Source organism: Dermacentor variabilis, chromosome 1 (assembly GCF_050947875.1).
Source record: "Dermacentor variabilis isolate Ectoservices chromosome 1, ASM5094787v1, whole genome shotgun sequence".
NCBI lineage: Eukaryota > Metazoa > Arthropoda > Arachnida > Ixodida > Ixodidae > Dermacentor > Dermacentor variabilis.
The window spans coordinates 270,342,656-270,364,039 of NC_134568.1; the positions used below are offsets into that span (position 1 = coordinate 270,342,656).

Sequence of the window (21,384 nt, forward strand, 5' to 3'; positions counted from 1 at the left end):
TAGCGACAGCGTTCATAACGGACGATCCTTGGTGCGTCTCATGCAAAAGGTATAAGATGCAACGTCGCGCCTCCATCGGAATGACTACTCGACGGCCCCATTACAACAACCCATGAGCCAAAAATAGCTCCAATTCCTTGTCAAAAAAAGGGTGCGATGCTTATGTTCAACTCTTTTGCGCAGGGCTGCCAACCGTTCTTAGTGAATCGCATAACTTCACTCGGAGAAGGGTCATCTGCAGTTGACGGCCTTAGCTCCTCAACTAACAAAGTTCTCTCATCGAACACAGTCAAGGCTAGCAGATAGTCTGGTGGGTCCGCTTCTAGTGGCCTCGGCTAAGGCGTCCGTTGCGGCAGTCCACTAAGGGCGTCAGCGTTGAACAGTGGTGTACCAGGAGAGTATTGAAGCTGAAAGCGGAATCCCCCTACGCACAGCGTCCAGCGCTGCGTTCTGGCGGCTGCCAATGCTGGAGTTAGTCGATCCGCTTTCAGCAGGCCCACGGGTGGCTGGTAGTCGTTGACCAATACGAATTCTTGGCCTACGAGGTAATCACGGAATTTGGACACTCCAAACACAAGAGCAAGGGCTTCCCTCTCAAGCTGGGCATAATTCTTCTCAGCCCTTGTCAACGTTCTAGAACGGAAAGGTTACTACGGCGAAACAGATGTATCTAGGAGGACTAGGATCAGAGTAAACATATGCTCTTGTCACAAATCCACGACGTTGTACGCCACATTCATTAATGACCAAGCAGTGAATATAGCCCACCAATTTTTGGCGCTAATATTCAATGTACTCTGTCACGTAGTCCTCATGCTGCTTTTCGAAGAAGTTGATTTACATCGTTTACCTGCTCAAGTACATCGTGTAAAAAACGTGGGGATTACTTATGTATTTTCCGGGGCATGCTGCGCCCTCTGTGGGGCTTCTCCCCTTCAGCTTTCCCTGATTGCCCAAAACATGCAAGGCCAGTCCTCTAGCGATACAAAGCATAAATGTCCAAGTGTCAGAGGCATGCCTCGGGCTTCCGCGATGCCCTTCAACTGCCGCAACGAATGACGCTGCCCAAGATCACTCAGTACGTGCTTATTTACCTGTTCTGTACTCACGTTCGGCACCTTTTCCTGGAGCAACTTCACCGTTCAACTTCCCTGTAAGTGTGAAGACCGCAGGTAGCACTTTTCAGTGTTACCATTACTCATTATACCTTATATCCAGCTTCATAGCCGCTGCCCGACGATTTTCAGCTTTGCATTTCCTCAGCAGGCCATTTGTGCATCTCTCCGTTCACGGTATTGTCAAGAAAGGTGTAATGTATTCACTGTCTTCACAGGTAGTCATTTTGTTTTCCTTTTCTTGTCGCAGTCATACTATCACGACACCCTGATCTGCTTGAAACGCTCTACTGCGCAAGCATCTGCCGTGCAAATAGTCATCTGTAAAGATCAGTTTTACTGTATTAAATATCTCCCATGGTGAGATAAACACAATCGGAAGTTGCTACACCGCATAGTGCTATCGATTATGTACTCAAGTAGGAGCAGGCACCTAAGCGATGGATCACATTTTTTTGTGAACATGCGGTGGTTTTTCAAAGGAGCTCTGCGCCGTGGCTCTAGCGAGCTCCACGAGTTTTCGTATTACAGAAATTGGTGACTGTGTAGTTGAAAGTGGGAATGACATTTTTTTAGGTTCAGGAACTTTGCGGCATCACTGGTTAAGACACCGCCGATAAAGCTATCGTAGTCCGTCCTTCAACAGGAGCCAGTGTGTGTTTGCACGTGATTGTCCTCACTCAGCCATGTATTGCCACTTCAACTGCCGTTCGGAACCACCCGCAGCGAAGCCACTTTCCGTTTTAGCTCGACATCACCTCCGCTTGTGCTTTTCCTTCCTGATTTAGATGCATGGCAGTTTCAAGTGCTACACTTGCGGTTGCAACGAAAGGACAGGCCCCCGTACAGCTGCTCGTGGTGCTGGTGATGACGGTGATGATGATGATCTTTTTTTTTTGGCATCTCCTTCGAAACGGGGCTGCGACAAATAGGTCACTTAGCCTGCTTTAGCTTTTTATGTTATGAATATATTGCAGTGTCGCATTTTGCCTATTTCTTCTTGATCTTTTCTCTTTTTATTAAAAGCTCTATCTTCAGATTGTACAGTTATATCACTGCCTGTATTGCCTGTGTGTATTGTATTTGCCGCGAGCTTGAGCGGAGTCGTCTCCTGGCGGACACTGGCTGAACTACGCATAGTGTGGATGGCGAATCGCGTCGTCTTCTAAACTGCATGTTTACATGTGCGCGTACGACGTGCATATCCTTTAAAGATTGTTTGCTGCGTGGTTGCAGCGCAATCGTGAATGGCTGTATGCATTTTTTGACGATGTATGGAAGCATTTACCTTTCGCTGTTGTCTTTGCGCTATAATCAAGATCAGGGACTGCACGTTGGTGAACCTCGCGCCCTCCGTTCGTCATAGTAATTTCAAGTGTATTGCCTCATTGTGTTTTGGGCACATCGCGAAAATTCATGAGCCATTACACTCGGTGAAGGTGGACGACTAGCGGGGCTGTTTGGTGCACCACAGAGGTGACACAGAATTTTGATCAAAGGTATAAACATATTGCCCTGATCTTTGGTCATTGTGACGATATAGTTACGCACACACATTCGCGTATCACCTGTGTTAATAAATGTGTTTGTCCCGTAAGGCAATAAATGGCTCATACTCCCGTAAACGCGGCCTCCCGATTACGAGAGGGAGACAAAACATCTTTAATGAGCGTAAGGTTGCTTGACTTGCAGGAGTGGTTCCCTCTTCACGGGCAACCATACGACGTATTGACTGCGACCGCCCTCTCAACCAACATGATCTGGTCCGATACGACGACAGAAGTGGCATTGTACGCTGTAATGATGAGCAGCAACGGAACCAGCTGTGGAGGAAGACAACGACGACGAACGCGTGGTCAGTGGCACGAGCGCGTTCGCGCGGTTGCGCCGAGGGGCGCCAACGAGCCAGGTGTGGAAGAGGACGACGACGCTCGAGACATTGCCGATGATGTTAGTTTTTTTGCACAACGGAGTCAGCTGTGGAAGGACAGGACGACGATGAACACGCGAGCAGTGGCCCGAGCGCGTACGCGCGGTTGGCGACGAGAATTTTTTAACAGCCCTTTCTGAAAAAGTTGTACAAGACATTTTTTTTTTAAAAAAGCTTCTGTCCCTACCCGGGTGCCTGGGGCCTCTTTGGGTCCCACATGTGACAAGGGTATTTCAAGCGCGCGTTACAGGTCCCTGAGCGCACAGGGGTATGTTCCATTTATTGAGCTTGGACCCTTTCTGCAGTATCAGGAGGATCAGCCCACATGATGATAGTTTCTGCACACAAACGCCACGAAACCCCGGTTCTGAGCCATATACATATATGAATATATGGTATATATAGCCATATATATAGTAGAAGCATTTGGTGTCGTTTTAAACAAATTGTCGCTGCGAGACGTAAATGCAGCGCTTAGAGATTCTTTTTCGCGATGGGTTGATCATTCCGCAATCAATGTGACACTACGAAACACGAACGAGGTGGCATAATGATCTCTCAGCAGAAGGAAACAATGCGATATCTCAGGATAGACTTTATCTTAGGCGCATAAATGCATGACCATAGCTTAGTGGTTGCGCTAAGTTCCTGAGGTGTCCTTCCTTTATGTGACATCCCACTGCCCAGAAACAATTTTGCATCGCAAGTGAGATTTGGTGTTCTGTTACTTTGATTCTCTGCTAGAAAATCGAAGTGAAATTAGATGTTTACAAGATGATGTGTAACATTGCAGTCGCTAGACGCAGGGCGTCATAACACTGAGTTGCTGCCGATTGTAATAATACGCTCTTTACGTGGCATTAGATGGGCGGAAGGGCGTGACCATTATTTGCTTCAATAAGAAAACCAAAGTAGGAAGTTTGGCTCTCAAAACAGGCAGAACTTCTTCGGACCAGCCTCATGCACGCAAACTTGATAACTATTTTGTATTGGTCAGATAATCAAAAAAATAAATAAAAGGCGGTTAAGTACGCGTACAAGCGGGGAAATAGAGTAAACATTACCTTAAGCTAGTTTAAGTTCGTGAATGGTAGAAAGTTGCTCAAGAATGGTGGAAAATTGAGTTGCGCAACAGCAGTGCCAACAGAGTAGGCAGAACATAAGTCGCACACGCAGGTAAAGCACCAATTTAGGAAATATACCAAAACAAACTATATTTTGCGCTTCATTCAGTTATAGCAGTAGCGTGCTGTATGTTTCCAGCACAAATCTGGCACCAGAGGGCAACATATCATTAGTCCACTGCAGTCTGCCCGTTTCATTGCCACGAAATCGGCCAAAATTGCTCACAGCAAAGCGCCGCCCCATTATACTCTTCCATGCACGCCGTCGACGGTCTATTCACACTGACACGGCGTCGATGCTGCCACCTGTAGCATGACCTCACAGTCAATAGTTACAAGGGGTATGATTTGCTGTTGAATAGATACCACGTCATTACTCGTCTCCTCATGGAAGATCATAATTACTGGTTTCTGTACGCTGAAATTAAGGCCTAGATATGTCGCTTCATTGCCTCCTGTATTCGCAATTCTCTGAGTAAATCTCTGGCATTCTCCGCTTTGTATCGTCAGCGTACATCAGCCTCGGAACCCTCAGCTCACTGCCGGATGTAAGATAAACCAAAACTCAGTTCACGGTTTTACAGCCGTGTTTTCATGCTCTTGAAGTAAAGCGTGATCAACTATGGATACAGAGGGAATCTTTGCCCCAGTACTCGGGGAACTTCCACTACTTCGGTGCATTTTCGGTCATCCCATGCAATTTGTACTTGGTTGTCTGTATATATCTTCCTGAGCATCGCAATATCGTCAACTGTACCGTCGGGCTTGAGAATGTTCCATAGCAACTTCCTGGCTACGTTGTCGTGAGCTCCCTGAATATCGAGAAATGCTATCCTTAAAGGTGTATACTGAGCTATTGGAATGTCTGTGAACTGAGGTTGTACAAAGATATCATCTACGAGTCTCCCTGGCCTGAACCCATATTCGAATTCCCCCAGTACATCATTTTCCTCCGCTCCTTTCGGCAACTCTAATCTTCTAGCTTGCATCGCCCTTATACGTGTACATCACCGACATTACTGTAACTAGACTCTACGAGCTCGCCTTACTATTATTACCTTCGCCCTTATAAATAGGGTTCATTCTTCTTTTACGCCACCCAATGCGAAGTTTCTTTGGTTTAGTCAGTTGCTATATGGCACTAGCCAGTTGTGCCTTGCTCTTCGGACCCAACTGTTTGAATAGCTGTATTAGAATTTAATATCGTCCTGCTGCCATATCATTAGAAAAAGTATCTCTACTACTTTCTTTTAAGTTAAAGGTTTCAACGTTAAATTTTGACCTCTAAGACTACTGTGTTGCTGGATCGGTCGAGTGTGGACTACACTTCCTTTCTTGCCGAAGTTATCACAAATAATGTCCCTCATATACCGCAGTGCGTCGTCTCCTTTGAAGACATTACCGTCATCATCTTTTATCAAAAACAAAAGAACGTTTGTGAATGTTTAGTTGGTGCTCATTTTGCCCTTACATGGTTCCAGAATCTTTTTCGGTGCACTTTCATTTCTTTTGAAGAGGTCATGCACCGAATGTCCACTTGTACATAGATGTTTTCCTTGCACTAGTTCACTTTCCCGGTATGTCCCAACTATTTCTCTTCTCAATAATCCCTAGACGCCTGCTTACGCTCTTCTATAGCTTCCTTTATTTCCTTGTTCGGCCACTTATGTGGCTTTCTGTTTTCCCTACAACTAATTTTTAGCCGTGTTTATCTTATCTCCTGCGGCTTCATGACGTCTGACAGCTCCTTGTAAACCCAGACTGCTGTAGGAAGGGCCTCCATTTTTTGCTGTATACTTTTTTCAATGTCTGCTGTTTGCGTTTAATTCACATTTCAGTATTATACTGCTGTTGCTTCCTCTCTTTCGTCGGTATCTCTCCCAAAGCTTAAGATTACACGTTTATGACCGCTACTCAAGCTATCATTTCCTTTTTTCACATATCGTCATTTGATCTAGTCGTTCGTAAACCGTTTCTGGGATTAAGCCTAATCGATACATGACTGCCTACGTCCGCATTGCCACGTTACCAGTTCATGACCCTTATACCCCCTGTTAGCTACTACAAGGTTCTCTTTCTAACCTAGATCCAGCGCTAGACAAGCATTGTAATCAGTATATGCAGATCCATGCTGTGCACATTCATATCTCCTACTAGTTTAACCAGGTTTAATATTCTGAACGCAATATTAACACTCAGAATACAGTCAATCATTTCTTTAATTTTATCGCAGCTATCACTACCTGTGCATTGGTAAGCTACTCCACGCCCCTTTGATTTTCATTCCCATGTTCCGCTAATCCATTATTGCTCCTTACATTGTCTATTTTACCCTTTGCCACTTTATGCCTCGCTTAATAGAGTATGCCTACGCCCGCGCCTTTCCTTGGCTCAGTCATTCTGTTACTCCCTTCGCATACAAAATAGTGAATAACAGGCGGCTGCTCCTAGTCTTGTGGACGCTTTTCAATCAAGGCACGCGTGCTAAAATCTTCGTCATTCTGCTGCATTTTAATTTCCAACCATTTGTTCTGCCTTCAACCACTCTGCAAGATTATGCAACAAATTGTACGGTATCTATACTGGTTTCTTTAGGCGTCGTTTCTTAATTCAATGCGTTTTAATTCTGCTGATTAGTTGGTGTGTGGCTACATTCAATACTTAATCTACCTTCCTAAGTGCCTAGAAATCGCTTAAAGAAGAAGCGCAATAAATGAGGCTAGTTGTATCATTTTGATTTCTCCAAGGTGCTTCAGAAAATGGCACGCGTATCACGTTGCTGTCACGCTCTGATAGCTCCTTTAACTGTGACCTCCGATGTACCGTGACTTTATGTTGACACACAATGTTAAAGCAAATTTTGTCCTGGGATGCAAGAGTGGTTATGCAAATAGAGGAAGGGAGACGAAATTGCTCAATTTCACCGATTTAGGTCGCATCGTTGGGAACAGAAACGTCGAAGCCGTTGGTAACTATGGCTCGTTAGCGATGGTACGCCCGATGGCGCAGTTTTGTATCTCCACATTGCTTTTGTATACGCCTAACCGTTCCGCTTTGGATTATATATTGATATGTTCGTGCATTTTTACTGTTACATCATGTCCTCATCCTCTAAACGGATCGTTCTCGGCGTCTTTACGTCGCACGCCACTTCGGGCACTGTGGCAGCACCGTTATTAATGCGTGTAGTTCGAAAAATTGCTTAACAATTGTAAATGTTAAAGGCACCGTGGCAAAACAAGGTAAATGCATGCAGTGCGTTTCTCGTCCAGATTGTCATCTGCTGCACATGCCACAGATGCAACGTTTATACAGATGCTTTTTCAGGCTGCGATCGCGAACCGCCCCGGTAGCACGGTGGCTACGACGCTGCGTTGCTGAGCGCAAGGTCGGGGGCTCAATGTCCGGCCTCGCCAGTCTCATTCTAATGTGGGAGGAAAGCGGTAATGCTCTGTACTTAGATTTAACCGCGTGTAAAAAAAAACCCCTAGGTAGTCAAAATTATTCTGGAGCTGCATACGGCACCTCTCAGCCCGTTTGTTGCTTGGGGTCGTTAAAGCCCCCCCCCCCCCTCCATTTAATTTCTTTTATGTAATGAATAACTAATCTACTTAATTCGCAGGACACTTTATTACATTTCTATTCGGTTATAGGCAGCTCCTACGTACGCCTACGACACACAACATTGAAACGAAACCACCAGTGTGCTCGCCAAAGCCCAGATGTTATCCGCTTTTTTTTCTTTATTTACATGATGTAATAAGAGAGGTTGGCGCTTTTAAGTGGCACCGACGACTCCTTGTCGTTTGGCAAAGAAAAATATTGTCACAGACTTCGCAACCAAATGCGGCAGAAAAGTATCACAAATACAGACAGTCAGAAATGTCTCAAAGTTTTGTACGTGAGTTCGGGAACCCACAGACGGTGCACGTGTATACAGTTGCACATGTAAACACACGTGTATCGTATAGTCCGAGAACACATAAACATGTTCAGCTTCACAGGCGAGTGCACAGACCTTAAGTATACCCTTACATAACATACTACATAACATTTTTACAAAGTAACATGCACACACTTGCATCATACATGTACCTTTAAGCGGACACTGAAACTTAATATAGATCTAAGATACCGGTGTTGTCTGAAAAAACTTTTAAAGCGACTGGTGCTTTTCTCTGAAGCCCCGCTGTTGGCGAAGAGCCAAGTATTTTTTTTTAGGGTGAATGGTCATCGATCTAATAGGATTAGATGTGCCCTCAAGTTTCGTCCTGCAATTTCTTGCTTTGGGCACTCGAGAAGGATGGGGTGAACACGTTCGTCCGGGTGGCCACACGAGCACTTCGCACTAGGGGCACGTGTAATCCTGCACAAAAAGTGCTGCGTGTATGCCTTACCAAGTCACAGGCGGTGCAGCAATGTCTCAAATTTTCGGCGTAAGTGATGGTTTCTACACGTGGTTCTATAAAAGATAATTCGAAAGGTTTAGGCTGTTGATCAAACCCTGTATTTTTGCTGAGACGACAGGATAACTGTCCCAGGAGTAAGCGCACTTCGCTACGTGAAACAGCAAGGTTTGATCTTTTTCTCACTATTGTGTGCCCAATTCGCAGCCGCATCCGGTGTGGTGTTTCCAGGAAAATTGCAGTGACCTGGTGTCCACTGACATGCTATAACGTGATTTTTTGCACTTGTGCTTGTGAGCTCTTTCATCGTTTCGTACAATAAATATGTATCCAACACATTTTTGTCTATGCCCTTTAGTGAGGCGAGTGCGGCTTGAGAAGCACTAAAAATTCCCCCTGTGCGCACATTCTCTACTGATGCTATGAAGGGCAGCGCCTATAGTAATAACAAAACGTTGAGCGACGGTGCAAAATGTCACTCGGCAAATTTTAAATGTTTGCTGTAACGTCAAATGTGGTATGACGAGTGCTGATGCAGAGCAGTTATTATGGCACGATCTGTCTGTACACGTGTGGATATCTGACACCGGATGCTTCCGTCCGCGGGATTGTTTTTTCGCGGTAAGTGCGGAAGTGGGCTGGCCGGAAAATATTTTCATGTATTTCTCTGTGATACCACTCGAGGAGATAACGAGTATCTCTTAGGAGTACTATAAAGAGATATGAAGCCTCTTCAGGGACTGTAATTGACCCTTCTGGAAGCACAAGGTGTTACATTTATGCATGCGGAAAATACTTCCTTCTGGAGTTCTCCAGAAGAGTGTCTCTTGCATTGTGCTAGCTTAGGCAGCCCCACAAAAAGTTTTGAATGTTTCCTGTCTCGTCGCATGAAGTACAGTTCGGAGAATCGGCACGCCCTTGCCTAAATAACCATGCTGGCGTATGGGTAGATCCTGTTCTTATCCAACGTCACCAACAACACCATCAGAGAAGGAGAGAGAGAAAAGGTAGAGTGGTCAACCTAACGCGCGTCCGGTTAGCTAGTTCTTGAATGTGAACTCGCTGCTTCTTGAGTAGCATTGAGCTCCAACAAGGTCTTTCAAACGCACCATCTGTTTTGTATGTTCATTCGTTTGATAATATTCTAGTACCCGCCACGGTGGTTTAGCGGCTATGGTGTTGCGCAGCTAAGCATGACTCGCGATCAAATCCTGGCCGCGGCGGCCGCATTTTGATGGGGGTGAAATTCAAAAAAAGCCCGTTTCCCGTGCACTGGGATAACCTTGAAGATACCCTAGTGGTCAAAATTAATACGGAGTCCTCCACTACGGCGTGCCTCATAATGAAATCGGGGTTTCGGCACATAAAACCCCAGAATTCATTTCATAATATTCCAGTACGCTGAGGCTTCACTGGTCTGACGTTATTGCGAGCACGCCATGGCTATGCTACAGTGGCGACGAAGATGGACATCGCCCATGCAGTGAAAGTCGACGCTGAACCGGAACCCACGCAGAACCGAGAAACCAAGGTCATCATGGCTCACCAACTTCCCGACTTCGAAGAAGGCAAAGATAAGTGGAAGCCGTACCTTATTAAAGTAGAAGCATACTTCGAAGCGAATGCGATTGAAGACTCGACTAAGAAAAGAGCATTGCTTGTTGCTGCGTTAAATACGCATACGATCCAAGTGCTGGCAGGGAAGGTGGCTCCACGCAAGCCAAATGCATTGACGTATGAAGAAGTCGTCGAAGTTTTGAGTGAGCACTACAGTCCCAAAAGACACGAAATCACCGAAAGCTACAAGTTCTTCAGTCGTTGTCAAGCGGAGGGCGAGCCTGTTAATGAATTCCTGGTAGACATTCGCCGAATAGCTGACAATTGCAATTTTGGCAGTGCTTTGGATCGCATGCTTCGAGATCGCATTGTTTGTGGAATACGGTCAGGTGCCCTGCAGAAGCAGCTACTGGCACAGCGAGAATTAACGCTACAAGACGCTGAAGCGATGGCCCTCGCAGCTGAGGCTGCGGATAGTGATGTAAAAGAGATGATCGGACCGGCAACGACACCCGTGTTAAAAGTACAGGCGTATCGGAAAGAAACTCTAGTGGATGAGAGGAGGGCTGCCACACGTCAAGAATGCGCAAGGTGCGGTAGTACAAAACATAATGACGCGTGTTGCTCCTGGTCTAACGCTCGCTGTTACCGCTGTGGACGACGTGGTCACCTTGCAAGGAAATGTCGAAGTCGCGGGGCTAGAGAACAAGGCACGGCAAGGACAGCCCAAACTAACACCCTCTTGGGGACGGAAGCCTCAGCCGACAAGGAATCCGAAGCCACCCACATTTGGACTTTGGTATCCCAACGAAAAAGCTGTCTGGAACCGCCGATCCGCCGAACGTTTGATTGGTGCGGTGTGCAGCTGAGCATGGAAGTTGATACCGGGTCGCCCGTTTGTGTCATCCCGCGTGAACTATATTATAAGCACCGTGAGCAATGGCCGAAACTGAAACCGTCCAGTCTCAATTTATCTTGCTACACAGGACGCCTTCCAGTACTTGGGGAGCTTGCGCTCCAGGTTTGTCATAAAGGGGTGACAGTGGAGTGTGCGCTGACAGTCTTGGACTGTGCGGGACCAAGCCTCTGCGGTCGCGATTTAATCCAGCGGCTGAACAGCGCAGGTGCTCCAGTGGTTAGTTTTGTAGAGAACTCGGCGGCAACACATGACTCGAGCGAATCCAGCGTGAACAGCATATTCAATGACTACAACGACGTGTTCTCCGAGGAACTGGGCCTAATCAAGGGTCCTCCAGCCAGCCTGCACATGAAGGAAGGCGCCGTACCCAAGTTCTGCAAGGCCAGACCCATTCCATACGCGCTACGCGAGCGAGTGTCACTCGAGCTAGACCGTTTAGTTTCTGTGGGCGTGCTGTCGCCGGTGGCACACTCTGAATGGGCAACACCCATAGTCGTAGTGCTTAAGAAAGACGGCGCAGTAAGAATCTGCGGCGATTTCAAGGCCACAGTAAATCCAGCGTGTGCAACTGAGCAATACCCATTGCCAATCATTGAGGATATGTTTGCCCGATTACACGATGGGGACTATTTCAGCACTTTGGATTTACGGGATGCATACAATCAAGTGGCGCTAAACGATAACGCGAAGAAAGTTTGCGTCATTAATACGCCAAAAGGGCTATTTTGCTACAATCGACTTCCTTTCGGTATAGCCTCAGCGCCCGCAATATTCCAAAGGAAAATGGATGAGGTATTGGCTGGCCTTCCAGGAGCACAGGCTTATCTTGACGATGTGCTCATTTCCGAAAAAGCGAGTGACGGCGGCGAAAGGCTGAAAAACGTCTTACAGCGCTTCCGAGAGCGCGGTGTAAAGCTAAGGTTCGATAAATGCAACTTGCGCAGCCCAGCAGTAACTTATCTAGGCCATCGGATCGATCGTGATGGGCTTCATCCGACAGAAAAAAACCTTGACGCTATCATGAAGGCACCGAGCCCCTGTAATGTCAGTGAGCTTCGTTCATTCTTGGGTATGATTACTTTTTACGCGCGGTTTCTGCCGAACATGTCAACCACACTTGGCCCATTGTATCAACTGCTTGAAAAGAACGCACGCTGGCAATGGAAACAGCCGCAAGAGCACGCGTTTGATCTTGCCAAGCAAAGCCTTAAAACAGCCAAGGTTCTAGTTCATTTCGACCCTTCGAAGGAACTTAAACTTGAGTGTGACGCGTCTCCGTACGGTGTGGGAGCTGTCTTGTTTCACACGACCGGTAACGTTCACAGGCCCATTGGGTTCCGCTCGCGAACATTAACGCAGGCGGAGCACAACTATTCGCAGCTCGAGCGAGAGGCACTGGCACTGGTATTTGGCGTCACGAAATTCCGCGACTACCTTCTAGGTCGGGAATTTACCTTAGTGACTGACCACCAGCCATTGTTGGGCCTGCTGAAATCGGACAAGCAGACGCCCACAATGGCCGCCGCACGGATACAACGTTGGGCACTCCACCTGGGGGCCTACCGCTACCGGCTACAGTATGCACCAGGACGACAGATGCTGAACGCTGACGCCCTCAGCCGACTTCCGCAAAGATCTTCGGAATCTGACGATGACGGTGAGCCGCCCGAATATGTGCTGTCGCTAAACCAGCTGAACAATGGCACCATAACAACGCGTGAGCTGAAAGCATTAACGGCTTTTGACCCTGTCCTGGTCGAGGTCAAACGGTACATATTACATGGGTGGCCCAGAAACGCAAACGGAACGGCCCGGGCCGTACTGCCGTTTTTTGACCGCAAGCTCGAATTATCCGTAGCACATGAACTGGTGTACTGGGGTAATAGGGTCATAATACCGACCGAAGCTAGGGAGCGAGTGCTGCATCTTCTACATGAAACGCACCAGGGTTCACCGGCAATGAAATCTGTCGCTCGTTCTTTGTTCTGGTGGCCAGGCCTCGACAAAAATATTGAAGACGTGTCTGCACAATGCCAGTACTGTGTGCAAAATCTGCCGATGCCAACTGCAGCTCCCGTCGTTAACTGGCCTGAAACAGGCGAAAGGTGGTCCCGTATTCACATTGACTACGCGGGTCCGATCTGCGGAAAAATGATACTCGTAGTAGTCGACGCACACACCAAATGGCTCGAAGCAATACCTTTGTCACATGCCTCAACGCAGACTACCGTTGACTGTCTGCGTGGCATTTTCAGCAGGTTTGGAATACCGCGCACGATCGTTTCTGACAACGGGACCCCATTTGCCAGTCAAGACTTCGCGTTGTTCGTGGCAAACAACAACATTGTGCACCTTCGATGCGCTCCATACCATCCCCAGTCTAATGGTGCGGCGGAAAGGGCAGTGCGAACGATAAAAGATGGTCTTCGAAAAATGACGAAAGGAAAACTGGAAGAGAACCTAGTACGGTTGCTATTTAACTACCGGAGGACTCCGCGAAAATCGGGTAAATCCCCAGCAGAGCTCCTTTTGGGCTATCAAATACGCTCACGCTTGGACACATGCTTTCCTCCAGCACTTGCAGGGCCAAAAGAGGACCAAGATGACTGGCTGCCGCTACCTGCAAGTGAAGTGTATACCCGCAATTACGGTGTGGGGAGCAAGTGGACGCCCGGTCATGTGAAGGCGACGTCGGGAGCGAGAATGGTGACCGTGGAAACATCAGACGGAGTCATCCAGCGGCACGTGGACCAGGTCCGCCCTCGACAGGAAGTACCAGGCGTCAAACCGACAGTAACTACAACCACCACACATCGCAGTGAGCCGGACCAAGCAACACAACTACAGCATCCAGAAACGGTGAATCCGGATGAAGGCATAACCGCTCGGCGCATTCCAAATGGCACCCGTTCTCCAGACTTTGCGGCACCAGATATTCCAGTGGCCCCGTTGCATACAGGTGTCGCCCAACAAACTCTGAGACGCTCAACGAGAGAACGCAAGCCAGTGCAACGCTTTCATTTCTGAGGAGGAAGGAATGTTGCAACTTAACGCATTTTCGAAGTGCGCGCACCTTTTATCGCCTCATCTGGCGATCCTTCGGGTTCGGACTATCTCTACTAACACGTGCTCCTTTCTATCTTCCTGCCACTCGGCTACTTATAAATACGCTCTACACCTTTGAATAAACGTTTATTTTGTTCTACTGACTACGCTGAGGCTTCACTGGTCTGACGTTATTGCGAGCACGCCATGGCTATGCTACATATATATATATATATATATATATATATATATATATATATATATATATATATATATATATGCTGACATCATGCTCCCGTAACGTTAGAGGTGGAGCAACAACTGGGTCGCTTTGCTAATCGGAGTGACCATTTGTGTGTAAATGTGTGCAAGCGCGCTTGAGCGTGTGCGTTCGTGCGTGCTGACATATGCCACGAATCAGTTTCACGAATCAGTTGCTGGGGTCGATGTAAGCCAGGGTTTATCACTTGCTACCCTGTCTCACGTTCCATCTCCCCCAATTTTAAACGTAATCCCTTGGAGCTTAATACGGTGCGGGTCCCTTGAGCAGAAAGTAGCTAACACGCATTCGGTCCAGATAAATGTGATGCGATGCACTATGCTGCCCGTTCTGCCTCGTCTACCCAACATATTTACCAGTATCTAGAATAGACGCATCCGAATTGATATCTGCATTGAAATGGCGTTCCCAATGTTCGATTTTGTGCCCTTCGGAGCTTCACTATGGTGTCCTCAGATGCCCTGCAGTTTTTAGAGAGGGGACCAAGATTGCTGGCACCGTTGAAAACTGAATGTTGCTCAATGTGCACTAATCACTGCACATATTCTGCAGTCGGTCTCTCTACTGGGCCCAGAATAATGAGTATGCCACGGACAGTCTTTGCAGGCCGAAATAAAATTGCGTCGTTATTCTTGGCCTGAGTTGCGAAACGTGCTGGGGCTGCAGACAAATACTGCAGTTTTGTTCATGCCTTAGCGGGCTCTTTACCTATGGTGCCGCCGTGGCCCGGTAGCCACTGAGGAGTGCAGGTGGGGGATGTAATCTCTTACTCGCATTGCCGGCCGCCGAACACGTAGGGGTGGAAAGGTTGTATGTAGGAACCGGCGCAGGGTGACTTCAGAATGCTGCTCACGAATCTTTTCCCAGGAGGTTACTGAGAACCGGGAATTCCGCAGCCGTCAGCGGTGTAACGTTCCATGCTTTCAAGTTGATTGTGGCACCTGGCCTTTTTCCCGGATGACCAAAGCCACCGCATAGGATGGTCCGCTCGACTGAGCAGTCGGTGCAGAAACGATAGCTGCGTTTCGCGGACAGAAGGAATCAGAGATGATGCCTGAACAGGCAATGTAGGGCGAGCTTTTGTCCGATTTACCGGGGTGCTAATGCCTGGTGAGTGGGGTACAAAGATAGCAGCAAAGCTTTCGCCAATGGCGTAACGTGCTTTGGTGGGATGTGCGAGGAGCACAAATTGCTACCCAATAGTTAGGCAGCGAGTTTTTCCGCTATAGAAGGGAGGCGACATGATAATAGAGGGCCCAGGTTGTGTACTGCGATACCGTAGATACTTGAAACCAATGTTGGGTGCGACCGAATATTCACAAGCTATTGAGCTATTACTTTCGTTTGGACCCCTCCCCTTCTTATTCTTGTGTATGACGATTGACTATATATATGGAAGGAAAACCCCCTTCCCAAGGACAACGCGAAAAAATAAACATGGACTGACTTCATGCAACTATTCGTACTTATTGTATTGCTGTGTTCTCTCGCTAAGTGGGTATAGGTAGACGCTTCACAAGTCAGTAGCCAAGCCGTCGTCACCGCAAAGTGTCTTAGGGTTCTGGTGACTGTTGTTCCAACTGATGTCGCGCTGCTCTTGCGAAATGTTGACGTCTGTTTGTAACAAGCAATGGATCTCCTTGAAATTTTGATTCTTGCTTTTAAAAAGCAGACAAAAAAAAGACACTTGAAATACATCTAACGATGTCTGTGGAGGACGCGTGGAGCCGTGCGCGAGTATTTGATTGGCTTCAGCGGTTCTGAGAGCAGAAAGCAGGGTTAAAAAAACATCCGCATTTGAGCCGACCTTAAACGCGCGTCCATACGAGATTGTCGAAAAGGCCCGACAAAAAAAAAGAGAGAGAGAAGAGAACAAAAGAACAATGAAAGTCGTCACTATGAAATTTAAATTTCAGAAGCAGCTGGTATGATATGCACCGCTTGTGAGTGAATTTTGATCGTGGAATCGAAGTGAGCTGCGTTGACACAAAGTTTATTCCCCCGTCTGCTCCGAGAGGACGAAAAGTTGAGCAAAGAACATTTGTTTGATTATGTGCCAGGATTTAAAAAAACATAGCAAAAGTGAGCCAGACATTCCTTCGAAGATCACCACGGGTGAAGAAAGCTCTTGCTGTGGGTATAACCCCTACACCAAGCAAGTTGCTGCAGCCAGTTGAACACGCTTAACCAAGGCCGAAAAACATGCGAAAAGGGTGCTCGCATAAAGACAGTTATCGTGGTTTCTTTTTGGTTGTTTTTTGTTTTTTGCTTCTGTGGCGTGTGCAGAATTCTGCAGCGGTAATTTGATCTTCCTGGATGAGCTCACCACGGAAAATCCGGAGGTGAACCCACATCTCGTGCATATCTGGGACGCTCGTAGAAGCCTTCTGAACAGGTGGTGCAAACAAAACATTAGGCTATAGAAAAGTAAATTGCGCATAGCGGCGCTCTTACACAACAGGCGAAAGAATACACGACGGTACTCGTGCGCCATAATTGGCAACAGATGTACGCCAGCCTGAGCGGAAAGGTCAGCTCATCCAAAACGGGGCAATACTCAAACGCCTACTGGACCCATCACAAAGCAAACAACAAACCACGCACACAGCATGCTTAGCAACCAGCCGGGCTCGGACGGAGAGATTCTGTGAGAGCTACAGGCAAAATGCATCAGCGACCACACACGGGAACAAGCATCCATACCAAAGTGGGAACCCAAACGAAGATTTTGATCACCCATTCGAAATTCCGGAAGTCTGGAAAGCGCTTTACTCGATAACTCGAAACACGGCACCCTGACAAGACTGGCTCACAAATAAATACCCAGAAACCTGGACTACGATTCGATAGAAGTCCTAACGACTGTCTTTAATACCCATTGGGAAGCGGGAACACTACCAAAGGAATGGAAGCACGCTCACATACTGCTTATACCAAAATCGGGCAAGCCTCCAGGCCTTACCAACATGAGACCCATATCCCTGATGTTGTGCCTGGGGAAATTTTTCTAAAACGTGGTGCTCAATCGCCTGAAGCCTCACTTGGATGACACGGGTTTCCTTCCGGACAAAATGTACGGCTTCAGGCCACATTTGGCGTCTCAAGACGTACTATACTCCAATTGAAAGAATAAGTACTGGACGATGTCACGACACATGCAAAATGCATACTCGCACTGGACCTTAAAGGAGCATTTGACGACGTAGCTCAAGAGGCCATCCTAAAAAAGCTTATCGCAGCTAAATAGCGGCCAACGAACCTACAACTACACTCGGGCGTTCTTCACGGACCGCATCGCAAGGGTAGGTGTGGATACCCTGAGAACAAAAGAGAAAAAGGTCCTAACTAGAGGCACTGGCCAAGGATCAGTCTTACCACCCTTTTTTCTTCAATCTCGCCATAAAAAAACCTCCCAGAGTGTCTAGAGAACATCCCATACCTTCGTCACGCATTATATGTGGACGACATTATCATTTGGACAACTAAAGGCTCGGATGGAGAACAGGAGAACTCCCTACTAGTGGCGGCAGACAGTGTCACCGAATACGCCGAAGAGTTCAGCCTGGTTTGCTTCCGAGAAAAATCCGAGCTCCTTATTCTCAAAAAGAAATCCAGAAGAAAAAGCACAGACACAGGTGCTATTGAAATACACCTCAACCAAAAACCTATACACAGAGTTCGAGCACTCCGCATATTAGGTATTCACATGCAAGATAACATTCGCAATAAGCACACTATAAACGCAATAAGACAAACTGCCTACAGCGTAGCTCGTATTATCAATAGAGTCACAAGTCGCAGACATGGCATGAATGAAGCAGACATACTACGCTTCCCTCAAGCCCTTGTCACGGACAGAGTCACATGCGCGACACCTAATCTCAACCTGACATCAACATAAAACGCCCAAATAAACGTATTACTACGGAAAGCGTACAAAGGGCACGACACAACGAAAATCCTATCTCTGAGCATCCACAACAGCTTAGAGGAGTTAATCGAAGCACACCGGTCATGCGCAATCACACGCTCAACTTTAGGAAAAAGGGGCGTTTAGTCCTACAAGGCGGATGCACACGAGCCTCCGCCAATCGGCGCGCACTCTCGACAGACGTCATGACCCGGATCGCCGGTGACCCCGCCGATGGAGAAGATGGCCGCCCGCGCTTCGAACTGAACCGAATCGCGTCAGTAGTGTGCGTCTGCCCCTCGTCAGAGTGAATTCCCAAACTGTTTGCGGTGGTCTGTCATGCAGGAAATATTATTGCGAGCTTACGATGCACCATTTGTGCCGCGGGCATTTATCCTAATGCGTGATGCGGCGACGAAAGATTGCAGCGAGAATCACTGCATGCGATATTCTCAACCGCCTCAATGAAATATCCCGCACCACGATAGATTGTCAGTCAGCATGTCGAGTCTACGCGAACGGCCATCTACATAAATTAGCATGCGATATTCTCAACCGCCTCAACGAAATATCCCGCACCACGATAATCTAGACACCGGGACACGAAGCCGTCAGAAGAAGCCATCTTGCGCGCACGATAACCCGAGGCCACTGCAACCGCAAACTCCAAGAGACGCCAGAATACCCCAGTCCACAAGCACTACACACGTACTATGAGATACTGCAGCACTACCGCCTTTCGAGAAGAACGATGCCGCCACCGCACCCGCCTCTCACCAGAGCTGAAGCCACGGCCTGGAGGCAACTCCAGACCAACACCTATCCTCACCTCACGCTCCTCCATGCGATGTACCACCCCCCCCCCCTTTATCAACCCCTTTGTCCTTTCTGTACAGAGCGAGGTACCCCATACCACACCACAAGGGCCTGCCAAAAAAATCCTAATAACTCCCCCAACCAAAACGCAACGCAAGAGCAGTGGGAGATGGTGCTGACCAGCTCGGGATTGGAGGATCAGCGAAAGTTGATCGCCAGAGCCGTAAGTGCTGCCACCGCCTCTGGAGTCTTGGACTGAAGGCTCCACCCATAACTGGGATCCACTCCTCTCCGTGCGCCATCAAAATCAAGTTTTGTCTTTATCTCTCTCGCTCTCCTGGAGAGACTGTCAATAGTCTGTTTTACATGGAGGTACTAAGGCGAATAATTAAAAAAAATAGTGAGCAAGGTAAAAGCTCAAAATTGTGGAAGGGGGGTGATTGCTTTCTCCATCACAACCACGCCGCACCTCCCACTGCCTTGGCTATGACGTGGCACTTTGCCTCTCATGGATAGGCCGCCGTTCCCACGCACCGTATTCACCAGAGTGAGCTCTTTCAGATGTTTTCTATATTTAAAAAAGAAAGAGAATTCGTTAAACTGAGGAGATTTACCAATACGAACGAAGTGAAGACAACTTCGTCGGGGTCATTCAAAAGCAGTGACATTGACAGGCTCCAGAGTTACTTCGAACATTGGGAGAAAACGAAATTGGACAAGTGCCTTGGAAACTTTTTTCGCGGAATTCCAATGTTTAAACTGGATTAGGCAGCCTTGTGTCTGGACTTCTTCCTCCCTGTTAGCTTGAGAAGCTGCTTATGTAAATTAATGCAGAAGATGATTGATGCCCGACTTCAATGGTTATGCAGAGAAACGCGTGTGTGGATAGACTACCTACAGGTTTTAGACAACAGAGATGCATAATGGCTGCAATACTGCATATTATAACAAGTGTAGAACATTAATTTGCTTGTGGAAACTTGACAATAGTGGTATTTTTAGACATAAAGAGGGTGTTTGGCACTGTTAGCCATGTTCCCGTCTTCTTTCTGTGTTAGAGCTCGGAGTGCCTGGCAGGTCATTACGATTGATTTCTAAATGCGTAACAGGTCGCAAAATATCTGTGTAAAAATGATAAGGAAAGCGTTCTGATCATGATGCCAAACAGAATACCACAAGGTTGCGTGCTCAGCCTTTTCCTTTTTACCTGCAACATGGCGTATATAGCAAAAGGGCTGCCCTCTGGTTTACGATTGTCGATTAATGCAGAATATGAGTGTATTTGGGCATCTGGGTGTAACGTGTATTTTCTTCAGATGACATTGCAAGAAGGAATAAGTATTGTGAGCTACTTTTTAAGGGAGAGCGTGGTGACTCTACCACACGCAAAAACAGCCATATTGCCGTTTATCCGGAAGCACTTGAAAAATTGTCATCTAATTCTGGAAGAACCTACATTAAATTACACACAACACCGATTTCTTCGAATAATATTTAATTGGCAGCTATCCTTGGCTCCACACATTAAAAAAAATAAGCTTGAAAGTGAGGTCAATGTCATCATCATCATCATCAGCCTAGTTACGCCCACTGCAGGGCAAAGGCCTCTCCCATACTTCTCCAACTACCCCGGTCATGTACTAGTTGTGGCCATGTTGTCCCTGCAAACATCTTAATTTCATCCGCCCCCTGCTACGCTTCCCTTCCCTTGGAATCCAGTCCGTAACCCTTAATGACCATCGGTTATCTTCCCTCCTCATTACATGTCCTGCCCATGCCCATTTCTTTTTCTTGATTTCAACTAAGATGTCGTTTACCCGCGTTTGTTGCCTCACCCAATCTGCTCTTTTCTTATCCCTTAACGTTACACCCATCATTCTTCTTTCCATAGCTCCTTGCGTCGTCCTCAATTTCAGCAGAACCCTTTTCGTAAGCCTCCAGGTTTCTGCCCCATATGTGAGTACTGGTAACACACAGCTGTTATACACTTTCCTTTTGAGGGATAGTGGCAACCTGCTGTTCATGATTTGAGAATGCCTGCCAAACGCACCCCAGCCCATTCTTATCCTTCTGGTTATTTCAGTCTCATGATCCGGATCCGTGGTCACTACCTGCCCTAAGTATATAGATGTATTCCCTTACCACTTCCAGTGCTTCGCTACCTATCGTAAACTGCTGTTCTCTTCCGAGACTGTTAAACAATACTTTAGTTTTCTGCAAATTAATTTTCAGACCCACCCTTCTGCTTTGCCTCTCCAGGTCAGTGAGCATGCATTGCAATT

The 21,384-nt window shown here is 47.3% G+C and overlaps 1 protein-coding gene across 1 annotated transcript; it reads left to right on the forward strand.

The window, feature by feature from the left end:
* Positions 1–10,018: 10,018 nt before the first annotated feature.
* Positions 10,019–12,772, forward strand: LOC142567699 (uncharacterized). The gene is made up of 3 exons (XM_075677898.1): positions 10,019–11,570; positions 12,411–12,708; positions 12,744–12,772. The coding sequence occupies exons 1-3, from the start codon at positions 10,041–10,043 to the stop codon at positions 12,770–12,772; spliced, it is 1,857 nt and encodes a 618-aa protein (XP_075534013.1). The 5' UTR covers positions 10,019–10,040.
* Positions 12,773–21,384: the final 8,612 nt, after the last annotated feature.